Source organism: Plasmodium falciparum, assembly GCF_000002765.6.
Source record: "Plasmodium falciparum 3D7 genome assembly, chromosome: 12".
Classification (NCBI taxonomy): domain Eukaryota; phylum Apicomplexa; class Aconoidasida; order Haemosporida; family Plasmodiidae; genus Plasmodium; species Plasmodium falciparum.
The window spans coordinates 2,237,196-2,255,862 of NC_037284.1; the positions used below are offsets into that span (position 1 = coordinate 2,237,196).

At 28.6% G+C, this 18,667-nt stretch overlaps 2 protein-coding genes across 2 annotated transcripts; one reads left to right on the plus strand and one right to left on the minus strand.

The window, feature by feature from the left end:
• Positions 1-1,014: 1,014 nt before the first annotated feature.
• Positions 1,015-2,222, plus strand: PF3D7_1255100 (rifin; the record flags this gene model as incomplete). The annotated part of the gene is made up of 2 exons (XM_001350898.1): positions 1,015-1,068; positions 1,224-2,222. The coding sequence occupies 2 exons, from the start codon at positions 1,015-1,017 to the stop codon at positions 2,220-2,222; spliced, it is 1,053 nt and encodes a 350-aa protein (XP_001350934.1).
• A 1,853-nt stretch (positions 2,223-4,075) lies between these two features.
• PF3D7_1255200 (erythrocyte membrane protein 1, PfEMP1) lies at positions 4,076-11,767 on the minus strand (the record flags this gene model as incomplete). The annotated part of the gene is made up of 2 exons (XM_001350899.1): positions 4,076-5,407; positions 6,293-11,767. 2 exons carry the CDS (start codon positions 11,765-11,767, stop codon positions 4,076-4,078), a joined length of 6,807 nt encoding a protein of 2,268 aa, XP_001350935.1.
• Positions 11,768-18,667: the final 6,900 nt, after the last annotated feature.

The following is an 18,667-nucleotide window of genomic DNA, read 5'->3' on the forward strand; positions in this document are numbered from 1 at the left end:
AAGTTGTAAAATACCATAACTTCTATTTTAAGAAATATATATATAATAATACACGTTATGATTATAATATATTTGAATAACATAAAACAATAGAATGTATTATGTAATAGTACGTATAATATCTTATTTTGTTATTTGTTTTTTTTTTAATAATAATAAATATTTATATTTTTTGCGATAATTATATAATTTACTACTTTAATGATAAATTAACGTTTTAATTTATTTGTAATATTTTTATAAAAAAAAAAAAATAATATTAATCTTAGTAACAACATAGATAAATTAGAGGGAATTTTATAACATACAATAAATTTTAGAACAAAACAAATAACATAATATATGAAAATTTATTTATTAATATATATGTATATATTATTATTTGAAGAAGATTTTATATCATTTATTATGTTATAAAATATTTGTTGTTAATTGTTTTTATAACAACAATGTTACGAAATTATATGTTTTAATAACTATTTCATAAGTATTTCATATATATATATTATAAATTGGTATTATATATATGTCATACACAATTTCCAAAACGTTGGTTTTGCACATTTGTAAATAATTTACAACACAGAAATATGTTGTATTATTACTATATCGTTAGATATTATTGAGAAAAATGAAAAAAATAAAAAAAAAATAAACCAAAAATAACCATAATAATTTATTGTGTTGATTTAAAATTAAATTTCATTAAAAATTAAAAATTAAAAAAAATTATAAAAAATGCAGAATGTTTTGATAAATTATTTTAATATTAATTTTTTTACGTTTTTGTTTTTTTTTTTTGTAATAAATAAAATGGCAAATGTGGATCCACTATAAAAAAAAAAATATATTTACATAATGGGAAAATAATTGTTAATTATATTAAATAAATTATAATCATATTTTATGTTAAACATTTTTATTTAATTTATTTATAATATAAAATAAAGTATTTTATGTGATTTTTTTAGTTATAATATTTATCAAAAAATAATATACGTATCACAATAAAAAATGAAAATCCATTATATTAATATATTATTGTTTCCTCTAAAATTAAATATATTGGTAACATTATGTGATAAATAAATAAAATATTCATAAATATAATTATTATATCTATATGACTTATATATATAGTTTAAATATACATATTAATTACAAATATATAAAATCATAAACTACAAATAAACATTACATATATATGTGACCATTTTGTATAGATATATAATCAAAGGAACCATAAAAGCACCACACATCATACATTAAAAATACCAATCACTAGATTATTATGCGAATGTGAATTATATACACCTGCCAACTATGATAATGACCCACAAATGAAAGAAGTTATGGATAATTTCAATCGTCAAACACAACAGAGATTTCATGAATATGACGAACGTATGGTCGAAAAACGAATGCAATGTAAAGATAAATGCGATAAAGAAATCCAAAAAATTATATTAAAAGATAAATTAGAAAAACAAATGGAACAACAGTTAACCACATTAGAAACAAAGATAACCACTGACGATATACCTACATGTCTTTGTGAAAAGTCTGTGGCGGACAAAATGGAAAAAACATGTTTGCGATGTGCAGGTGTATTGGGAGGTGGTGTGATGCCTGGAATGGGATTGATAGATGGAAGTCTTTTAGGTGCTATAAGTGTGTTGAAACCTGCAGCAATTATAGCTGCTAAGGATGCGGCCTTAGCTGAGGCTACTGCTCTTGCTACGCAAGCTGGTATGAGAGAAGTCGTCCTTAAAATTGAGCAATTTCTTAAGCTTTTTTCTGAAAAAGAAAAAATATTTGATTTGAAACTAATTGTTAATAAATCAAATTTCAGTTGCGGTTCTTCTCTATTTCAAAATGCTAAGGAACTAGCTAATAAATCCTGTGTAGCTAAACCAAATGGAAGTTATACTTCTTTTTGTAATTCCATAACGTACAGTCGTGTAGAACCGTTTAATGGTTACGCGCAAGCTGGTATTACTAAATATAATGAAACATTACCATTACAAAAAGCACTACTTGAAAAAGCAAAGGTGGATGCAGTAAACACTACATATGCAGCTTACCACACTAGTATTATTGCTTCCATCGTTGCAGTTGTAGTTATAGTTTTAATTATGGTAATTATTTATTTGATTTTACGTTATCGACGAAAAAAAAAAATGAAGAAAAAACTCCAATATATAAAATTATTAGAAGAATAGATATTATGTGTTTGGTATTTCGATCTTGTCAGGACGTTTGGCACACGTATTGTTTTTCTTTGAATGTACCGTGTGTTTTTTTTTTTTTTTTCTCCATTATAAATAACTATATATTTTTATATGTATTGCGCTTTTTTATATAATTTATTTTTCTATAATTTTATTTATTTATTTATTTATTTTCTAAAACTCTTTTAATTAATAAACAATGTAATTTTTAATTTATATAAAATACTTATACGTATTATAATATATTATTTTTTTAAAACATAATGTAACGTATATTTTTTAAATACCTCATATGTTTTTCAAAGGAATATATATCAAAAAAAACAATAAAACTTATGATTATTATAATTATGATTATTATGATTATGATTATTATGATTACTATTATTATAAATATTTTAAGAAACATATTATTCAAAATATTATATCTATATTTATATAATTTAAATTAAAACCAATAAGTATATTATTTCAATTCAGAATTATCATCCTTAAAAAACCTATCATATTATATATTATGTTATTTATATTTATTTCATAATATATTTTATTATTTTAATTATTTTTTATTAGAAATACTACTAATACAATGAATTCAAAAAATAGTCAACATATAACAATATATAATAATTATACGTAATATAACAAATAGATACAATACATAAAAAAACCAATAAAAACACAAAAAACAAATCAAATTAATAAAAATAGAACACAATAAAAAAAAGAATAATGTATATTTTTTATTTTAATATAATAATACACTTTTTCTTTATTTTGCCTTTGTAATTTTTATTATGTTGTTTTATTTAGTATAATATGTAGATATTTTTTGTTTTTATATATATATATTTATTTGATAATATGTATATATTTATGAGATATAATTTCATATATATTTCATAATTTATATTGTTCTTTTTAATTTTTTTTTAAGTGTTATTTGTTTCTATATTACGGTATGCATTGATTTATTATCATTATATTTTTATATATATTAAGTGGCAAAAAGAAAAAAAAAAAAAAATTTGTTTATTAAATATTTTTTCTTCTGTAAAATGTTTTCCTTTTTTGTTTATATTTATATTTATATATTTTTTTTTTTTTTTTTTTTTTTTGTTATTTTTTATATATATGAAAGTTGTATGATATATTTAAAAATTTTTTTTTTTTTTTTTTTTTTGTTATTTTTTATATATATGAAATTTATATGATATATTTCAATTTTTTTTTTTTTTTTTTTTTTTTTTTTTTTAATATTTTATTTGTATACACATTTAGGAAAAAAAAATTATAATAATAATTTTTATATATATATTTTTTTTTTTTTTTTTTTAATATAATAAAAAGTAAAAATTATAAAATAAAAAATAAAAATATTAAATTTTTAAAGTACTGTTATCACTAATAAAATTAATAGTTATACTGTTAATTACTACTTCTAATAATATTACTATTAATAGTAGTATTAATAACAATAATACAAATAGTAATATATTATTATATTCAATGCGTTTCCAATAGTTTATGTTTTTTAATTTAAATAATTTTAACTATTATTGTTATCATATTAAATATATATATATAATACAATATAATTATGATATATATATGTACATATATATAATATAATTTGTAACACTAAAAATTAAATACAAAAAAAAAAAAAAATACACAAACAAAAAATATAATATAACATGAACAATTAAAAAATATAACATAATACACAAATATAAAATATAATATAATACACAAATCAAATATAATATAACATCAACAAATAAAAAATATAATATAATGTACACAAAAAAAAAAAATCAAACAAATATACATACATACATATATTATATATCCCATACATCCGATATAGGATATTTCTCTTTCACCAATTTAGTATTTACATCCATTTCAATTTGTACTTTACTAGGTACATCCATAGCATTAGTATCCACAGTTGATATATCATTATCATCATTTACATCATAATAAATATCATCGTCATACATATCATAATAAGGTTCATTATATTTTTCCAGATCGTCCAAGATAGTATCCATGGAAGAATTGTCAGGGTTACTATCCACGTAGGTGTCATCCACTTGGTTGGGGTTACTATCCACATATGTAAACTCATTTGTAGGTTTAGGATTATCCATATCTATTTGTATAGAAACGTCAGTGTTCAACGTTTTGTTACTATCACTAGGGTGAGTGTTACCACTAGTTGATGTATCATTTTCCCACTCTTCTTTCAATTTGGCTAACCGCTCATTATCATTTTTCAACGTTTCGCACATATCTCTATGTCTATCTAGCCATTTATGGAACAAATTTATTTGATTGAGTATAGGATCACTGTTTGTATTTTTTGCAACACTATATGTACTTGTACGTTTTGTATTTTCTGTTCCAAATAATTCATTTTCTTTTCGTTTTAATAATTCATCATATATATCAATATGTTCATTACCACTATTTAATGAATCATTAATTAGGTCAATACCAGAATATACATTATTTGATACATATTTTGGATCATCCATACTATTAGTACTCATATTAATATTATAATTATATTCTTCCCCAGTATATAAATCTCTATCATGAATAGAAGTAATAAAAGGTTTTTCATCCACATTATCACGTGACATGGTAGTAATATTGGTATTTGTTGAACTATTTCCACTTGTATAATCATTTGGTACATCATTTGGTTGTTCACTTTGTAGATATTGTGATATAAATTCATCTTTCAATGTATTCCACTCATCATCAGTAATGGGTTGTGGTGTGGGTGTATTATCACTAGGTATGTCACTAGCTGTTGTGTTGTTACCACTAGCTGTTGTGTTGTTACCACTAGCTGTTGTGTTGTTACCACTAGGTTCTAGTACCACTTCAATCAATGTTTTATATTTAGGACTACCTGGTACATATATATCATTAATATCCAATTCTTCATATTCACTTTCGGAAGATGAAGTAATATCACTATAATGATCAGTGTAACCACTATCTGTTCCACTATCTCCTTCAAGGTAAATGTACCGTTTGCCTCTGTATTTACCACTAGTATAAGGTATATATCTATTGGGTGAAAGTTTTGTCGGTATATCATAATCACTTTTGGGGATATTAATAACACTGAAAAGGTCGACAGGGTGTTTAGTTTTTTTCTAAAATAATAAAAGAGGTATGTATGTATATGTAGGTGTGTATATGTATGTATGTAGGTAAGTATATATGTATGTATATGTAAATTTGATTATGTATATAATATATATATATATTATATGTGTATATGTATGTGTATGAATAAAATATTTTTTTTTTCTTTTTTTTTTTTTTTTTTAATTTTTTAATTTTTTTTTTTTTTTATTTTTTAATTTTTTTATTTTTTTATTTTTTAATTTTTTTTTTTTTTATTTATTTATTTTCTTATTTTTTTTTTTTAACATTTTTTTAATTTTTTTTTTATTTTATGATATATATTTTTTTTTTAATATATTTTTTTCTTTTTTTTTTATTTTATGATATATATTTTTATTTTAATATATTTTTTTCTTTTTTTTTTATTTTATGATATATATTTTTTTTTTAATGTTTTTTTATTCTTCTTTTGTTTTTATTTTATTTCTAATAAATTTTTTTTATAATCATTTTTTTTATATATAAAATTTTTTTTTAATTTTTTTTTGATAATATTTTTCATTTTTTATTTTATCAAAATTTATATTTTTATATTAATTTTTATTATTTTTAAAATATTTTTCTCCTTTTTTTTTTTTTTTTTTTATTTTAATAAATTTGTTTTTATATTTCTTTTTTCTTTTTTTCATTTTTTTCATTTTTTTCTTTATCAATATAAATACATATATATAAAATATATATAAAACACATACATGTAAATCCATATATATATCCAATCATACCAACACATACATATACAGAAATACATATATATGAACATATATATATATATATATATATATATATATATATATATATATCCAAACAAATACACAACATCCACATATATACATATATATACTTCCATTTACCTTTAGATAAAAATAAGTGAAAGCAGCAAAACCAATTCCAATACTCCACATGATGGTAGAAGACATGAGGGCGGTTTGAACGTGGGGATTATCCAAGAGTTGTGTGGGGGGTTGTGGTTGTGGTCGTGGGGGTTTTGGTTTTGGTGCCACTTTTGAAGTTGAGGCTTCTTTTTGGTCACCAGCTGGAGCAGGTTCGGTTTCAGGATCGGCTTCAGGATCGGCTTCAGGTCCTGCTGCTGTGCCACCATCTTGGTCTCCTTTAGGTTTTCCGTCTCCACCAGGATCAACTGCTTTTTCACAAGTGCCTTCTTCTTTCTCTTTTTTTTCCTGTATTTCACAAAATGTTGGCATCATGTTCTTTTTTGCCTCCTCTGGGTTTTGGTCTACCTCTTCAAGGGGATCGTCATCGTCTTCAACATGGGGGAGGGAATCACACTCTTTTTCTTCGCCACTAGTTTCATGGTTGTCTTTATACTTTTCTGCTTTTTTTTCAAGTTTATTAAGCAAACATACAACAAGATCTCTTTTGTCACCATCTTTTTTTTTTGAACTCTCAGTGTCATTAAGACCACACGAAGTCTTGAAGTTATTTAAATTTGGACAAGGTTTTATAGCTTTGTTAAGTTCAGGTCGAGATTCAAAGTCCTCCAAACAACTTCTAACATAATAATATTCATCGGAATCCATTTTATATTGTTCAATGAAAAGTTTTTTTATGTTATCCCATTCTGTCCTTTTCTTATTTATCCATTCATCTACACATTTACATTTATCTTTACAATCTTTTTTACATATGGTTTGTTCACTATTTTCCTTACAATGTGAAATTTTTTGTTTAATTCTATTATAATCTTCTAAAAAATTATGTACCCAATGTGTAACCAAAGCTCTAATTGTTATAATTTGATCATTGTTTTCCCCACTGGTTGTTTCGGTATTGCCATTTTCCGGTTTACATACAACATAACCACATACATTACGACATTTCCATTTATGTTCTTTAATACCTGTAAATATATCAGCATCTGCACAAACGCTTAAATCACCTGCAAAATCTTTTGCATTTTTATCACTGACACGCATATCAAGTTTGTGAGTAGAATTTCCCAAACTTGGAATATCATCTGCACTAATCTTTCCTTTAGGGCACTTGTTTTCCGTACCACCACTACTCTTACAATTTTTACAATATATTTTAAATGAAGAACATGGTTTACAATTATCTGCATGTTTAAATGTATCATCATCAAAATATAATGTACCTTTTCCACTCTCATCATTAGTTCTACATGGTCCTAACGTTTTTAAAAAGTCTTTAGCTTCATTGCAGTTTTGTATTCTTGTACAAAATTTTTTATCATGATCATTACCTTCAGCTCCATTATTTTCCTTTTCGCATTTTCCTTGTTGTTGTTCATACGCACTTTTTTGTTTATCATATTCCGTTTTTTTGGTATTTATCCATTTTTTATAATATCTACAAGGTGTGCCACAACTGGGACAATTTAAAGAAGGAAAAATACTAGGATTGTCTTTAAGCTGATCGTCACAATTTTCCCCATAACCACTACAAACCTTGTCACCACGACACTCATGTTTTATTTTCCCCAACATCCGTTTCCGTGTACCACAAAAGTCGCTTCCCCACTCATGTAACCAACGAAAATATGTAGGTATTTCCACGAAATCACTCAATTGGGGGTTGTTGATGGGGTCGTTACTACCACTAGAGGCTGAGGGGGTTTTGGCACCACTTTGATCATCATCTTCTTTAAGTTCCACATTTTCATACGTGTAGTCGTGGTCGTTGTCAGTTTTTTTGGGTTTTTTTTCTTTTTCGTCCCAAAGTTGTGCGCGCACTTCATCAATCTGTGTTGGTTTATCGCCACTCGGTGTGTCTGTGTTATATGTTAGAGCATATATCATTCCATTCCAAATATGTTGGCCATTATCATCCCACCACTGTTTTGCTGTGGTTTTTTGGCCAACATCACTATTTAAAATACTCTTAATTTTGTCCGATATATCTTTTATGTCGTCAACCAACATGTACTTATTACCATTTTCCTTGTCACCACTGTATAGTATATCTCTATAATCCCCTAATGTATAAAACATTTGCCGCAAGAAACCATCAGGTATATCTCCACGTTGTAATTCCTCTTGGGGGTCTTTTTCGACGGATGATGTATATGCTACTGTATCCTGTCCGTTCTTTTCTATATCCTCTTTTTCTTTTTCTTTCTCCTTTTTGTATCTATCCCACAAAAAAAAAGTTTCTATTGCAGCGGACTCCACGAAGGCGTTGCGCAAGTCGACGTCGCGTGGGTTGGACGACGGCGGCGAGCTACTACTATCAGTACTATGTGGTTGTTGTTGTTGTTGTTGTTGTTGTTGTTGTTGTTGTTCTTGTTGTTGTTCTTGTTGTTGTTCTTGTTGTTGTTGTGCGCCTTTCCCACTATTAGCACCTTCGGTACCACCATTAGGACCTCTGGCACCCTTTTGGCCACCACCTTCCGCATTGGCTTTACCATCAACAACTGCCTTTGTCTGTAACACTCCCTCTTGTGACTTCGACTCGCCTGTGTTGCCCGTGTATTTTTTCGCCCACTTCGTTAATCCCCCCACATATAATCGTCGTCTTCGTGGTGGCACACAAATACTACCACCAGTGGCTCCGTCTTTACCACCACCAGTGGTGTTACCACTAGATGTGGCGGTAGGAACACCAGCTTCACGTCGTTCACGACTTTTGGCGTCACCACCCTCACCACTTGTGGCAGTACTGACACCACTTGGTACACATTTCCAACTTGTGGGTGCCTTTGGGCCGTATTTGGTTGAACAGGCTTGTTTGAGATCGTCACCAGTGAGTGCTGTGGCCACTGTTTCGCACACATTTACATCGTCTGTTGGTACCGGTTCTTGTGGTTCTTCCGGTTGTGGTACCACCGCCGCCTCGTTGGCGTCGTCCTTGTCCTCCGACTCCTCCTGGTGGTTCTCCTCGCCGAGGTCCGCCTCTTCTTCCGGGTCGACATCGTCTTCTTCGTCTTCTTCGTCGTCATCGTCGATGTCGTCCGTGCCGGTGTCGGCATCCTGTGTAGGTCGTGATGAGCTGTCTTCAGGTGTTGGTAAAGAGCGAGCGAGGTCTTCTCGTTCTTGTTGTGGTTTTTGTGCTTCTTCGCATTTTTTGCATTGTTCTGCTTGTTCTTTTTCGTGTTCGATCAATTTATCAATTGTGGTCTTATTTTCGCCACCACTACCAACAACAAGAACACCTGCTGCTTCTTCGTCATTCAACAGATCCTTAATGTATTTTATGTCCTCTGTATCTCCATGAACATCTTTAATATTTTGCAACAGATTACCGCCCTTCAAAACAAGGTCAAGAACTCCATAGGGACTAAATTCGATAAAACTTCCTGGTTGGACAATATCTTCTTGCTTGTTAAAATGTACTTTGATTTCATCCCATTCCTTTCCTTTTTGTACAACCCATTTTTGAAAACATTCACAAGTCTTTTTACAACCCCCTATACAATTGCTTCCTTTTTTATTATTTATACACTTACTAAGTTCTGTCTTCCACTCTACAGAATCGTGTAACATATCATGTACCCACTTCCAAAAAAATGGATGATAGGGCATAACGTTTTTACCCTTTTCAAAATCTTTCCATGTTCCTTCTACACAATTATTATTATTTTTACTACTACCCTTTTCTTTATCATAATAACATTCCCATGTTACTATTTGATCACCGTTTTTACTTTTTTCACTACGTGCAACTTTTTGAACGTTTTCATCACTTTCCCCACCATTTGCACTAGTACAAAACTTACTATATTTTTTTACTATACCTGACTGTTTCTTATCAGCGGTAAGTATTTCTATAGTGGTAGTTTTTTCAGGATGGTAATGCTTTTTATTTCCACAATTTAACTCCTTATCTTTCCATTTTCCATTTCCAGTATTATCCTTTTCCGCCCCGCACCATGGGCACGGTTCACAAATTTCTGTACGAGAAAATGTTTCTTTAGTTTTACCTTTAGTGAAATCAACAGGACTTGCTTTTTCATTTCCTACTTGAGGTTGATCTTTGCATGTTTTTTCATTATTTAATAGTCTCAAAAATTCACCAACGGTTCCATAGTTATTTTTTTCTTTCAGTATTTTATAAAATTTACTTTCATACCCATTATCATCACTAGCACGTGCACCCCGTTTTGTCCTTTTAGGACTCTTACCACTAGCACCACGTGTTATTTCGCTTTTGTATTTTTTTTTTTGTTTGTCTAATTCCAGTTTTTGGTTATCTATCCATTTTACAAAAGGACTACATGAATACGAACAGTCATGACAATCTTTTTCAACAAAGTGTTCATCTCCTCTAACGGTTTCTACGCAATCAAATCCATTACCACTACAATATTTATCGTTACTACTTCCTCCCCGACATTTGTCTATAGCATCTTTTAATTTATGTTTCCTTAATCTGCAAAAATCTTCTGCCCATTCCTCGAACCAGCGAAGATACTGCGGAACGTAGTCGAAATATGTGGGGACCTGGTTGTCGCTACATCGGCATTTGTCTTTAGCCTGAGTTGCATTATTTCCACTACCACATGTTTTTCTGAAATATTCATCACTATCTCCAGCATGACAGGTCATGGCTTCCCACACGGTGTGACGATTTGCAGTCCACCAATCTTCTCGTAATTTAAAAAAGTTTCCACCATTTTCATCGTAGTAAGTTTGTGCGTCTTTCTTCGTCAATCCACTATGTATTTCCTTGAAAATTTCTTTCAACTTCTCGTCTAATACTTTTCTTTGTGCACTTTCTTGTGGATTACCATGAAATAGATCTCTTCCTCTGACAATATCACCTATATCTGCAAAACTTCGTGCCAATACAGTACATATTTGAGAATCATTATTAGTTTGTTGATGTTTTCCATGTTCTGTTGTTAACGTTTCGCCTTCGTATTTTGCTGCCATACACACTTCTGCCAACAAATCATGTTTAGCATTACTACTATTATAATTCTTTGTTTGTATACTTTCCAAATTATGATGACATAAATGTAGACGTCGGTATGGTGCACAAGCACCACATGTATTTGTACTGCCACTTATTTTTTCCTTAGTACACTGGCCACCAATTTTATCAGAAAAACGTTCTACATATTTTTCACTTAACCCTTTGCACGGATACCTTTTATCGCTAACATCACCACCACCATTAGGATGCTTATAATATTCTTTTACAAGGTTGCATGTATCTGTGGTGCCAGCTGATTCCAAATTAATACTTACTTGTGATAAACTTCCTTCCAATTCACCTACATATTTTTTAGCATCAGCACCACCATTCTTCACTTCGTCGTGCACTTGTTGCCCTATCCTATCAAACATATGTTTGACACTTTCATCCTGCTCCTGTGAACTACCGCCACCGCCATTACTTCCCCCCATTGTACCGACAACATGATGTCATACATGCATACGTGGTTTATATCGTGGCATACATGGTTTGGTAGGTGGTGTGGTGTGGTGTGGGGTGATTGTATGTATGTATATATGTATATTTTAATATGGTAGAATAATAATAATAGTATTGTGTTGGAATATATATATATAAGTATTGTATATATATTTATATATATATATTAATTATAATAGTAGTAATATTATAATATATATATAATATATATTAATAAATAATATTTAATATGTATATAATAATAATTATTAGTTTTATATATATATTTTTAAAAAAAATTTATATTAATACTTGTATAATAAATTTAAATATTCTAACAAAAAAAAAAACAACAATTACATTTTATGAAAAATATTATATATATTATGTATTCCTTTATTTAAATATTTAATTACATATATTATTTTTTTATGTTTTATATATTTTGTAAAATTATAAATGAGAAAAAAAAAAAAAATACGAAAATACAAACATATAAAAGAATACAACATGTTTATATATTTAATTATTATCTTTAATTTATGTATATTTTTTTCACTTTATTTTAATTAATTATATATATATTTTAGAGATAACAAAAGAGGCAAATATGTTCTTCTGTTTCTCTCTATCTATATTATCTATCATATATCTACATAAAAAAAATATATATGCATATATATATATATATATATTTATATTTTTCATTATATTAAAAATAATACATTATAAATATAATATTTCTTATTCTTATTTATTTACATAATGCAGTTTATAATATATTATATAATACATGACATATCCTGTAATATAACGTATATATAAGATCGAGAACAAAAGGGTATCGAAATAAAAAAAGAAAAAGAATTTTATAACAAGGAGATAAAAAAAAATGATTAAATTAATAATTATAATAATTTTAAAATATATATTTTTTTAGTGTTTTATCTACTACTAAATACTAACTTAAATGTATATATATAAAAGAATACGTATTCCTTGAACATAAAAATATATATATATATATGTGGGGATACGTTTTCCTCGAACATAAAAATATATATATATAAGAATACGTATTCTTCAATCAAATATACATATATACATATATATTTATATAATAATTCTCGGTTACTGCATGTGTCCGTGCACGATTTCGATTTTTTGGGTATCTTCCATTTCGATTTTCATATTTTTCGCACTTACATTGCTATGGATTTCGTTACTTCACTATAATAATATAGGCTTCTTCTCTTAATTCTACTTTGAATTATTATTTCTTGGTCCTTATGACACTGCAATATGAATATCACATATGTATGAAATTACCTTGATGTACATATGTGTTCTTTAACATTATACTTCCACATACATATACATATATATATTTATACTTGCATGGCGGATGTATATATCCTTATGATATATAATTAGGTACAATATATAGATCCTCACGTTCTATGAGAATACAGATCTTTATATAGTAGCTATAGATCCTTTACATATATAACAATAAAACCATATGAGATACAAAACATACATAAATATATAAACAAAATATATACCTACTCAACAATTATAGATATAATCCATATATAAACCCTAACCCCTAAAGTTATATCCTTAACCCTGAGAGATGGGAACCCTAAACCCTAAAAACTAGATCCATTTTTTTTTTAAGACTATATCCTTTTTTTTAAGACTAGGTCCTTTTTTTTTTTAAGACTAGATCCACAATTTTTTTTTTTTGAGACAAAAAAATTTTTTTTTTTTTTTTTTTTTTTTCTTTTTTTAAAGAAATATATTATTTTATATACTTTTAAGACATAGAAAAAAAAAATTTTTTTTTTTTTTTTTTTTTTTTTTTCTTTTTTTTAAAACGTACATTTGTTTTTCCTATTTTTAAGATTTAAAAAAAATTTTTTTTTTTTTTTTTTTTTTTTTTTTTTTCTTTTTTCTAAAACGTACATTTGTTTTTCCTATTTTTAAGATTTAAAAAAAATTTTTTTTTTTTTTTTTTTTTTTTTTTTTGAGACAAGACCTAGATCCTAAAATTTTTTATAAATCGCACCTAGTTGCACCAAAATATAACTTGCACCTAGTTGCACCAAAGTATAAATTGCACCTAGTTGCACCAAAGTATAAATTGCACCTAGTTGCACCAAAGTATAAATTGCACCTAGTTGCACCAAAGTATAAATTGCACCTAGTTGCACCAAAGTATAAATTGCACCTAGTTGCACCAAAGTATAAATTGCACCTAGTTGCACCAAAATATAAATTGCACCTAGTTGCACCAAAATATAAATTGCACCTAGTTGCACCAAAAAAAAAGTGTGGTCTTCCCACATATGTGTGGTCGCACCACAACTTGTGTGGTATTACCACGTATGTGTGGTATCACTATATATGTGGTATAACCACTTGTGTGGTATCACTATATATGTGGTATTACCACGTATGTGTGGTATGACCACCACTTGTGTGGTATTACCACGTATGTGTGGTATTACCACGAAGCAGTGTTTATCTAACACTTGGTTTTAGGTGCACTGTTTTTGAACACTAGGTTTAGATAGCTGCACAATTTTTTTAAGGTGCACTTAGGTGCACTATTTTTGAACACTTGGTTTAGATCCACTATTTTTAAAGTGCACCATAGGTGCACTAAATGTGTGGTATGACCACATATGTGGTCGCATCAAGAACCAGTGTTTATCGAACACTTCGTTTACAGATACTATTTTTAATGTGCACCATAGGTGCACTACTTTTTAAGACCTATATTCGTACCTATAGGACATAAATTAGTAAGCTTAAGACCTAAGTTAGTGACCTTGCGACTTATATTAGTACCTATAGGACCTAACTTAATAAGTTTAAGACCTATATTAGTTATACTAGGACCTATGTTAGTTTATTAAGACCTATATTACCTACATTAGGACGTACATTAGGTATCTCTGGACCTACTTTCATGATCTTAGGACCTAGATTAGTTAACCTAAGAACTATGTTACCTACATTAGGTATCTCTGGACGCACTTTCATGATCTTAGGACCTATATTAGTTAACCTAAGAACTATGTTACCTACATTAGGACCTACATTAAGTATCTCTGGACCTACTTTCATGATCTTAGGACCTATATTTGGTATCTCTGGACCTACTTTCATGATCTTAGGACCTATATTAGTTATGTTAGGACCTATATTACCTACATTAGGACCTACATTAAGTATCTCTGGACCTACTTTCATGATCTTAGGACCTATATTTGGTATCTCTGGACCTACTTTCATGATCTTAGGACCTATATTAGTTAACCTAAGACCTAGGTTAGTTACTTTAAGACCTATATTACCTACATTAGGACCTACATTAGGTATCTTTGGACCTACTTTCATGATCTTAGGACCTATATTAGTTAACCTAAGAACTATGTTACCTACATTAGGTCTCTGTGGACCTACTTTCATGATCTTAGGACCTATATTACTTAAGACCTAGGTTAGTTTATCAAGACCTATATTAGTACCTTTATGACCTAAATTAGTAAGCTTAAGACTAATATCAGTAAGAGTAAGACCTTCGTTAGTAACCATAAGACCTAAGTTAGTAATCATGAGATCTAAATTTGTTAAATTAAGACCAAACTTAGTACCTTAATGACTTATGTTAGTTACCTTAAGACCTAAGATAGTAACCTTAAGACGAAAGTTAGTAATGTTAGGACCTATATTTGTTAAGTTAGGACCTTAGTTAGTAATCATAAGACCTATATTAGTTACATTACGACCTAAGTTAGTACCTTAATGACTTATGTTAGTAATTGTATGACCTTAGTTACTGAAGTTAAGACCTATGTTAGTAAAAGTAAGACTTAGGTTAGTGAAAGTAAGACCTAAGTTAGTGAAAGTAAGACCTTAGTTAGTAGAAGTAAGACCTTAGTTAGTAGAAGTAAGACCTGAGTTAGTCAACGTAAGACCTAAGTTAGTAAAAGTAAGACCTAAGTTAGAAGAAGTATGATCTCAGTTAGTGAAAGTAAAACCTACATTAGTAGAAATATGACCTCAGTTAGTTAACTTAACACCTATGTTAGTTGAAGTATGACCTTAGTTACTGAAGTTAAGACCTATATTAGTGAAAGTAAGACCTAAGTTAGTGAACGTATGACCTATGTTAGTGAAAGTAAGACTTAGGTTAGTGAAAGTAAGATCTATGTTAGCTAAGTTAAGACCTAATTTAGTTAAGTTAAGACCTATGTTAGTCAAATTAAGACCTATATTAGTGAAAGTAAGGTCTGAGTTAGTTAAGTTAAGACCTACGTTAGTGTAGTTAGGACCTACATCACTTACCTTAAGACCTAAGATAGTAACCTTAAGACCTAAGATAGTAACCTTAAGACGAAAGCTAGTAATGTTAGGACCTATATTTGTTAAGTTAAGACCAAAATTAGTACCTTAATGACTTATGTTAGTGACCTTAAGACCTAAGTTACTGAACTTAGGACCTACATTAGTGAACGTAAGACCTAAGTTAGTAAAAGTAAGACCTACATTAGTCGAAATATGACCTCAGTTAGTTGAGTTAAGACCTATGTTAGCTAAGTTAAGACCTATGTTAGTCAAGTTCGGACCTATGTTAGTCAAGTTAGGACCTATATTAGTTAAGATAGAACCTAAGTTAGTACCTTAATGACTTAGCTTAGTAATTTTATGACCTATGTTAGTAAAAGAAGGACCTCTGTTAGTAAAAGTATGACCTGAGTTAGTCAACGTAAGACCTAAGTATGTAATGTTAGGACCTCAATTAATGAAAGTAAGACCTATGTTAGTCAAGTTAAGACATATGTTACTCAATTTAAGAACTAAGTTAGTTGAAATTAAGACCTAAGTTAGATGAATTAAGACCAATAATAGTGAAAGTAAGGTCTGAGTTAGTTAAGTTAAGACCTTAGTTAGTTAAGTTAAGACCTACATTACTAATGTTAGGACCTATGTTAGTGATGTTAAGAACTTAGTTACTGAAGTTAAGACCTAAGTTAGTAAAAGTAAGACTATGTTAGTAAAAGAAGGAACTCACCTAGGCAAAGTAAGACTTAAGTTAGTAATAGTAGGACGAGAGATAGTGAAGTTAAGACCCATATTAGTCGAAATATGACCTTAGTTACTCAATTTAAGACCTAAGTTAGTTAACTTCAGGCCTACGTTAGTGAAAGTAAGACCTATATCAGTGAAGGTAAGACGTTAGTTAGTTACCATAAGACCTATATGAATGAAAGTAAGACCTACGTTAGTCGAAGTATGACCTATGTCAGTAAAAGTAAAACTTATATGAATGAAGATAAGACCTAAGTTAGTAAAATTATGACCTTAGTTAGTTAACTTAAGACCTATGTTAGTAATCGTAGAACCACACTTAGTAAAGTTAAGACCTATATAAGTTGAAGTGTGACCTTAGTTAGTTAACTTAAGACCTATGTTAGTCGAAGTATGACCTTAGTTAGTGAAAGTAAGACCTTAGTTAGTCAAGTTAAGACCTAAGTTAGTGAAAGTAAGACCTATGTTAGATAAAGTAAGACTTAGGTTAGTGAAAGTAAGACCTATATTACTTACCTATAGACCTATGTTGCTGTAGTTAGGACCTCTATTAGTTACCTTAGGACCTAAGTTAGTAACCTTAAGACCTATGTTAGTTAAGTTAAGACCTAAGTTAGCTAAGATAAGACCTATATTAGTGAAATTAAGGTCTAAGTTAGATGACTTAAGACCTATATTAGTGAAAGTAAGGTCTAATTTTAGTTAAGTTAAGACCTAAGTTAGTGTAGTTAGGACCTATATGTCTTACGTTAAGACTTATGTTAGTTATGTTAGGACCTAGGTTAGTTAAGTTAGGACCTAAGTTAGTATAGTAAGGACCTAAGTTAGTCAACGTAAGACCTAAGTATGTAATGTTAGGACCTATATTACTTACCTATACACCTATGTTCCTGTAGTTAAGACCTTAGTTAGTTAAGTTAAGACGTTAGTTAGTTACCATAAAAGCTATATGAGTGAAAGTAAGACCTACATTACTAATGTTAGCACCTATGTTAGTTAATTTAAGACCTATGTTAGTCGAAGTATGACCTTAGTTAGTCAAGTTAAGACCTATGTTAGTCAAGTTAAGACCTTATGTTAGTAAAAGAAGGACCTCACTTAGTGAAAGTAAGACCTATATCAGTGAAGGTAAGACTTAAGTTAGTGAAAGTAAGACCAGAGTTAGTTAAGATAAGTCCTATGTTAGTTATGATAGGACCTATATTAGTGAAAGTAATGTTTCAGTTAGTTGAGTTAAGACCTAAGTTAGTAAAGGTAAGACCTATTTTACTGAAAATAAGACCTATATCAGTGAATGTAAGACCTAAGTAAGTACCTTAATGACTTAGGTTAGTAATTGTATGACCTTAGTTAGTCAAGTTAAGACCTATGTTAGTCAAGTTAAGACCTATGTTAGTCAAGTTAAGACCTATGTTAGTGAAGTTAGGACCTAAGTAAGTACCTTAATGACTTAGGTTAGTAATTGTATGACCTTAGTTAGTCAAGTTAAGACATATGTTACTCAATTTAAGAACTAAATTAGTTGAAATTAAGACCTAAGTTAGATGACTTAAGACCAATAATAGTGAAAGTAAGGTCTGAGTTAGTTAAGTTAAGACCTTAGTTAGTTATGTTAAAACCTAAGTTAGTAATATTAGGACCAGAGTTAGTTAACATAAGACCTATGTTAGTAAAAGTAAGATCTAAGTTAGAAGAAGTATGACCTCAGTTAGTAAAAGTAAAACTTATATGAATGAAGATAAGACCTAAGTTAGTAAAATTATGACCTTAGTTAGTCACGTTAAGACCTC